Source organism: Stylophora pistillata, chromosome 9 (assembly GCF_964205215.1).
Source record: "Stylophora pistillata chromosome 9, jaStyPist1.2, whole genome shotgun sequence".
Lineage (NCBI taxonomy): Eukaryota > Metazoa > Cnidaria > Anthozoa > Scleractinia > Pocilloporidae > Stylophora > Stylophora pistillata.
Genome location: NC_142527.1, coordinates 13,250,201 through 13,257,700, shown reverse-complemented (window position 1 = coordinate 13,257,700; position 7,500 = coordinate 13,250,201). Strand labels below are relative to the sequence as shown.

General features: G+C 38.0%; 3 protein-coding genes across 3 annotated transcripts in view; 2 read left to right on the top strand and 1 right to left on the bottom strand.

Moving 5' to 3' along the window:
• The first annotated feature begins 62 nt into the window (after positions 1-62).
• On the top strand, positions 63-4,586 carry LOC148723389 (uncharacterized). The gene is made up of 3 exons (XM_088732592.1): positions 63-1,875; positions 2,071-2,258; positions 2,405-4,586. Exons 1-3 carry the CDS (start codon positions 1,286-1,288, stop codon positions 3,316-3,318), a joined length of 1,692 nt encoding a protein of 563 aa, XP_088588718.1. The 5' UTR covers positions 63-1,285; the 3' UTR covers positions 3,319-4,586.
• On the bottom strand, positions 3,330-6,147 carry LOC111330135 (uncharacterized). The gene is made up of 2 exons (XM_088732591.1): positions 5,932-6,147; positions 3,330-5,790 (listed from the first exon to the last, which is right to left on the bottom strand). Exon 2 carries the CDS (start codon positions 5,776-5,778, stop codon positions 4,081-4,083), a length of 1,698 nt encoding a protein of 565 aa, XP_088588717.1. The 5' UTR covers positions 5,779-5,790; positions 5,932-6,147; the 3' UTR covers positions 3,330-4,080.
• Positions 6,147-7,500, top strand: part of LOC148723388 (uncharacterized) — a 3,013-nt gene continuing 1,659 nt past the window's right edge. The window contains exon 1 of the mRNA XM_088732589.1: positions 6,147-7,500. This exon is cut by the window's right edge and continues 1,659 nt beyond it. Coding sequence (XP_088588715.1) covers positions 6,148-7,500 — 1,353 coding nt within the window. The 5' untranslated portion in view covers position 6,147.

Genomic DNA, 7,500 nt, shown 5'->3' with positions numbered 1-7,500 from the left:
ACCATTCAGCTAGTCTGTCAATGTATGCTGACCACCACCAACTCTATTATGATGAGTAGCACAGTCACCCCGCCATTTTGGACTTGAGTGCCTTTGCTAACGAATATCGTCGGGAAGGTTTAACCACTAAATCTTACACTTTCCACGATGAAAGCTTAGTTATCCCACCTTATTTTGGTGTAAACAAATTATGGTTTGCGACGATGCTAAAATTTTAAAAAATAAATATTTCTTGAAAATGCGCGATTTTCTGAGTGTAACGCGTAACATGAAATGTGTAAGACGGAAGAAAAAAAGGAAATATGTCAATATCGAATGCACGTGGATCCATTGTTTTTTTGGCCGTTAGTAGTTTATGACAAATGCAAAAGGCAGTAAGATTTGCAACAAGAATGGTTTATTCTAATGTAAGTTATAAATGTCTGTTTTTATCACTGAACGATGTAACGCTCTAACTCTTAAAGCAACCAACGTGTACAACACTAGTAAAAAATGACAATTCCGACTGTGTAAGAAACAAACAAATAACAAACATGTCATGGGCATACATCATAGTATTTACAAACCAACGCTGAAGTTCAACCATCAAGTACAATACTTTCTAGATCAAAATAAAACGTGCGGAAACACATTTCGTAATGGCCATATTGAGCTCAATTCCATCACATATCCACCAACTGATCCGTTGTCGGACGGGATTCTGGTTAAGTTGAATAAACAAAGTTACATCTCCTGAAATGGGCTTGTGTTAAGCTAACTTTACAGAACGTTTCAGCCCATTTCGTTGGATCTAACGCTAGAAATTTACGTTTGATCGACGCGGAAACACTTTCAGCCATTGCTACCGTGTTCATGAACCGTAACGAAGGAAAGTGACGAAGAAATAAGGCGAAGACCACGTCCAACACTCCGCAACATGGGCTCCTTCGCAGCCTTCTCTTTGAAAGAACATCGATCGTTAACATATAACACATTAGGGGAGTACATAGAGTGTTTTCAGGGGCAGGCTATTGCATAATACCTGCATCAAGAGTCTCCGATATCGAAACGCGCGCAATGCATTCTGGGATCGTCTCATATAAAAAGTGGGCACCAAGCGTGACAGCGGCCATCTTGATAACTAAAGCATCGTCAACATTTATACACTTTTACCTCGCGATTTTACAATTTTTTCCAGTTTAAATTAGATCATAGTTTGTATATAGTTTTAATAATAGTTTGTATATAGTTTTCACTAGTTTGTATATAGTTTTCATATAGTTTTCTCGTCGTTTTTGGCGTGGAAATGAGCGAGACAAGTGAGCTTTCCCTCGAGGAAGTCAACACATGGAAGGTGGACGCTCTCAAGTTATTTTGCCGTAAACGAAATCTTAAAACTTCTGGAGCTAAAGCTGAACTTGTAGCCCGTGTGTTTGCAGCATCAGAGATGGGAATCCAAGTACAAGCATCGGCTAAAGAACTAATGTGCATCACGGAGTCTGAGAGAGCGAAGCTATTGTTTACTCCTGAGGGCAGCAAGCTTCCCGATCCTCTTGGGCTAAAGGACGGATGGATTGATGAAAAAGATGGGCTAACATCATGGCCTCCTATATTTCTAAGTGACATTACGAAATATCTGATGGCTGATCATCCTGGAAAGGATATTAAACTGCACGAACGGGTCATGAATGAGTACAAAGAGGGGAAAGCATACCGCTTATTTGACTCGGGCTTTCTGAAAGAAGTTTTCTACCATGAACTAGAAAATATGGATTTTTGCTTCTTGAAAGCAAAATGTACGCATTCGATGAAGGTTGGTGATACACCACATACATCATGGATTTGTTCAAGAAAAAATGGAGAGATTATCAGTGCCTACTGTACCTGTACTGCTGGGTATGTTAGACTTTCTGTTTTATAAGACTTTAACTTGTAACTGATGCAAAATTTAAGCCTAAAATATCATGTTTATCATATACCTCGATTTTATGACTAATGTTGTTGGTCTAAGCTCAATATATATTATACTTTAGAATGTTTAAAATATTATGTCTATCATATACCCTAACTATTTGTTATTTCTTGTTTCAGTATGAGTGGTTCTTGTATTCATGTGATGGCACTGCTGTTCAGAATTGAAGCAGCAAACCGTAATGGTATGACAAATCCTGCATGTACGTCCAAAGAGTGTGTGTGGAATGTTCCAATAGGAAACAAGACTGTAATCAAGCCCTCTAGAATTTGTGATATGGAGTGGAAGGCTTCAAAGCTAAATAAAGGTATGTTATTATGTTTAAAATTCTAAACAAAGTATTTACAGTATGTATACTGGATAGACATAAGTGTTATCTGGGGACATAAATAAGAAAGTTCTTATTAGCTTGTAACCTAGCAATTAATTTACTTTTATTTTGTGTTTTTCTAGAGACGACCAGACCTGCCATCGATAGTCGCCGAAAGTTATTCAATTCACATGAAGAGTTGAAGCCCCTGACTCCAAAAGGAAAGAGGAAGTCGTTTTATAATGATTTGAAGGACTTGTTGCCAGAATCGGCATTCATCAAATTAGCAACGGCTGAGTTTGAGGAACCGTGTTCAACTTCCGTTACAATAGAAATTAATACTGAAGTACCTGAATGTGTAATGCCTAAGTCATCAAAGAAAGACTTAAGTGCTGATGATATACATCTGATTGAACAAGGCACCATTGGTCAGTCTGAGAATGAGGCATGGCACGATTACAGAAAAGGCCGATTAACTGCCTCTAATTTCTATAGAGTGTACACAAAAGTTGAAACCCTTAAAACTAAGGGGGGTGATGCACAGGAACTAGTGGACACAATCCAGGGTAAAAGTAATGGACCATCGGAACATTTACCTGCTCTAAAATATGGAAGAAACATGGAGAAAGTTGCTAAGGATAAGTATGTGAAACTGTTTCAGAGGGAGCACAAAGATGCAAAATTCAGAGAGTGTGGACTATTTATTGATGAATCTGACCAATTCATTGGAGCATCCCCTGATCTGCTTGTTGAATGTTCCTGTTGTGGATTAGGGGTGCTAGAAGTGAAGTGCCCTTATTCTATTGTTAATGATTTACCATCAGAAGACAATCTTTCCTACCTGGTAAAGATTAATGGCAAAATTGTCTTGAAAGAGAAGCATGCATATTTTGCACAGATACAGGGACAAATGGCTGTGACAAAGAGAACATGGTGTCACTTCCTGGTCTACACCCAAAAGGGTTATCATCTGGAGCTAATCAAGTTCAATAATGATTACTGGGAAAAGATAAAGCAAAACCTAATTTGGTTTTATAATAAGTATTTAAGTGAATGAATGCTCGTTAATTATAACTTGATACAAAACTTTATTTACATGGTGTAAACACTAAAAATACATTTGTACATTTTATATACAATTTAGAATTTTTACAATTTCATATCTGGAAAAACTGGTCTGACAGTTCTAAATTGAACTCAAATAGTCTCTGAATAGAACAGTAAAATTGTCTGTTGTGGAAACTGGAATGGATGAATCAAATCATGAAATTTTATACAAGTAATGCATTGACCACACTTCAGTATGATTGAAAATGTTACAGTTTGATATTGTTTGCAGTTATATATATAGTAATAATAAATAATATATTATTTATTTGTGTTCAGCGACACATGAGCTGTGAAATGAAGAAAAATATTTACAAATTATATCTAATGATTGTAATCACTCTACCAGAATAATTTTTCTCTTGTGAGGTCCTTGTGGTGCAAATAATATAACAGTTCTTATTCAGAGTGCACATACTTAATAGCTGAAGCATTAAATGGTACTAAATCATACTAATACTTAAGTTTCTTGTTATGTACCATTATCAACACTATTTAGTATTATTTGGTACCATTTGTATGAAAGATTAAGTGATTGCACTCTATACTAGTTGCTAGTAAATACTTAGTAGAGCAGAGATTTTGAATAACATTTAACCTAAGAAAGAACTTAGACTAATACATATTGGTATCCTCTAAATTTATGAAGTTTATATTCTTTCATGGGTTAAATGCTGTCAATCTTTTTAGCTATTTGTACATTTCTTGTTAATCATTTTTTACCCAAGGGTCTATACAAGTTACATAAGGCTGCACAAATAAGTACAATGTTGTCTATACTGCCAAGCAGTGATATTGGTAGTTCATGCTTTATCAGTCTAAACGTCTTCAACCGTCTTATTGCTTGCTCAACAAAGATTCTAAGATTTGCAATTTCTTTTGTTTTAGCAACTTCAGCTTTAGTGAACTGCTCTTGTCCACGTTTACCAGGGGGGATGTGTAGTCTTGAGCTTCTGATTAAGAGGTCTTCAGCAATTGTGAATCCACGGTCTGCCATCACTTCATCGCCAGGTTCAATGATATCATAAAATGATGATTCTCTTGTCAGATGCACATCTGAAGTTCTCCCTCCCCATGCTTTGGATAAGAAATTGAAAAAACCATGTGGTGTTATTGATACCAACAGCTTAGCAGTGTTGTGATGCTTGTAGTCTGACCACGTAGCTGCTCTAAGGTTTGGGTCGCTTGGGGTTTCAATAAATATTTCTGTGCAATCAATGATGTGGCGTACATTAGAGTAGCCTGGCTTTTTAAACTTTGCGGGCAAAGTTGCTTTCACAACATCGATGGAGGGATTGTAAACCAAACATTTAAGTTCACTTGCTAGGATTTTCACCCAGGTAGTAACAACATTTGTTACATTTGTAGTTGAAATTCCAAACCTCTGTGCTAAGTCAGCATTTGTTGATCCAAGTCGAAGTTTCATTAAGGTCAAAAGAAACTCATCTTTTTCTGACAAAGCTCTTTTAGGGCCAAACTTATTTGGTGTTTTTTTGAAGTTTCTTCCTTTTTTAGTAGATTTTTTTGGGCCACTCCAGTAGTTTACTTTTTTAATGTTTCCCTTCACTACTTCAAACAACTTATTGAATACTCGTTTTGATGGTAGGCCGGTTAGTAGACGAACAGATGAATTTGTTTTCAAATCAGAATGTTCTAGTCCCTTACGCTGTCTGGCCTTGAGTTTTATCTTACATGCTTTGAGTTCACTTTCAAGTTCTTGGAGTTTTTCTTTGAGATCTTTGATCTCATTGAACTGCTTGAGTCTTTCCTGCAAGCATTTTTCTTTCATACAGAAGTCAGGATCTTCTAGGTTGTACCAGCCAAACGAATATGCATGATCGTGAGTGATATGGTCGGGTCGACCGGCAGTAGTACAATGTTCTTCTTCTGTTATAAACGAGGAACTACTTGGTTCTTGAATCACAGGAGCATCTTGACTATCATGTGCATTATCTTGAGTATCATCTTGAATATTATCTTGTGTATTATCTTGAGTATTATCTTGAGTTCTTAAACGTTTCATTTCTTCTAGTAATGATGATCTATCAGTAGGCGGTTTACGGTTACGAGTAGACTTTGTCTCGTAGCCCATTTTGAGTACAGGATCAGGGTTTTCTTTCGTGGGTTTCCCATCAACAAAGTGCTCATTGCAGACTCTCGACGAATTATTAGGTTGCCAGACTTCTCCTTTCGGGCCTTTTCTCTTTAGAAGATGGATCCAGCGCTTTCTACCCTCATTGTTTTTGCGTTCAGTAGGGAACGGAAATAGCTTGAACGGCAGCGGACAGTCACATGGCGGAGTGCCGTGTAAACAATCGTGAACTTCGCATTGCTGTGAAGCCCATTTCTCAAGCTTTTTCCCACTGTTATGGCACCCAAATACTGCACAATTTCTGTGCCCAAAGACCATGTCATTAAACGGCTGCAAAGTAATAAAAATACGATGAGAATCTTTGACTTTTGACAGTTCTTGTATTCGCGAATGTCACTCGCGCGCAGGATTGAATCTACTACCATTAAAAGCTTAAAAACAGCTAAAACAAAGTTAAAATTTGTAACTTACCTTTTGAATATAATACCCACGAAGATTATTTTCCAGTTGATATCACTTACAAGAACAAAAAGACTGTATTATAGATAAAGACACGCTTCAAAGAACGCATTGAATACAGAGACACACGCCATATTGTCACGCTTGGTGCCCACTTTTTTTGTGAGACTATCCCAGAATGCATTGCGCGCGAATTACCTTCCGGAACTCTTGATGCACGTATAATGAATGTATTACGTGATTTTCAACACGAGCGTCATTTTCACTGAGGGAATTCATCCGCATCCGATGGAAACAAAGGAGTCCAATCTAAATCCAGGTATTTCGCGAAAGAAGGCGGCACAAGAAAAAAAAGCAGCGGCGAAAAGAGCAAGGGAGAAGGCCTACTACCAACAAAACAAGGAAAAAAAGTTTGCTCAAATTAAAGAACGACGAAAAAAATTGCAAGCCGAGAAATCAATTCGACCGCAGACGCGAAGCATTGCCGAAAAAACCAAACGGCAACAAAAAGAAACGGAACACAGAGAAGCTTCTCGTACCGCAGCTCAAGAAAAAAGAGACAAGAAAAGGCAGCAAACAAGAGAAAGAGTGAGAAAATACCGTGAAAAGAAGCGAACAAAAGCGCAAGATTATGATAATATCGTGGATTATCCAGGTTTCGCAAACCGCATGTCGAAAAAACGTGTTACCGATAAAGTTAAGAAGACACTCCCTTCCACGCCCCGAAAGAAGGCGGAGATTGTTCAAAGCATCGTCAAAAGCCCACGGACAAGAAAAGTTTTATGTGAGGGTGGTCTGCTAAAGACTCCTGAAGACGAAAAGGAAACCGAAACTTTAAGGGCACTTGCTTCTGATATTTCTGAAGGATTGAGCCACGTTAAGCGTTCAGGATCAAATGAAAAACGGACCGTGTTTAAAGCATTTAAATCTCTTGCTTTTGGAGAAGAAATTAAGAAAGCAAAGGCGAAAAAATCTGTTGGCAAACTTGTCAACCTTGGTGAAAAGAGTATCAGCAGAGCCATCGAACACCGTGAAAAAATTTTGAAAGGGGAAGTGGAAAACTGGCTGTACGCAAAACGAAAAGTTAGAGGAGACGCCCTTACAGACGAAGAGAGCAAAGTGATCTATGATTACTGGACAAACACAGCAAGCCGACCCACAGGAGACAAAAAAGATTTTTCAAGGAAAAGAATTGGAAAGAAGGAGTACATTCACCATGCAAAGCATGTGCTTGAAAAGACACAAACCGAGGCGTTCATTGAATTCACCAACCTTCATCCTGAAATTAAGGTAAAACAAAGAAAGTTTGAAACCTTGAAACCTTTTTTTGTCAGGCAGGCCAGGGAAAGAGACAGAAAGTCTTGTTTGTGCAGAAAACATGTGGAAACACAGATTGTTTTCTCTACATGCATGAAGTTTAGAAAAGCAGCCATGAAAACCTCTGCTGGGGAAGACACGTCAGTTTTAGTACCCAAAACATTGTCTGAGGTTGTGGAGTCAACCCTATGCTCTAAACCAGAAGGTGCTCCATTCCACAACATCAAGTGCCTGCAAAGAGAGTGCGACCAATGTGGTGTAGCT

Coding starts and splice junctions, on each gene's coding strand:
- LOC148723389 (XM_088732592.1), top strand. CDS start 1,286: ATGAGCGAGACAAGTGAGCTTTCCCTCGAGGAAGTCAACACATGGAAG. Junction 1,876..2,070: donor TACTGTACCTGTACTGCTGG/GTATGTTAGACT, acceptor TTCTTGTTTCAG/TATGAGTGGTTCTTGTATTC. Junction 2,259..2,404: donor GGCTTCAAAGCTAAATAAAG/GTATGTTATTAT, acceptor GTGTTTTTCTAG/AGACGACCAGACCTGCCATC.
- LOC111330135 (XM_088732591.1), bottom strand. CDS start 5,778: ATGGTCTTTGGGCACAGAAATTGTGCAGTATTTGGGTGCCATAACAGT.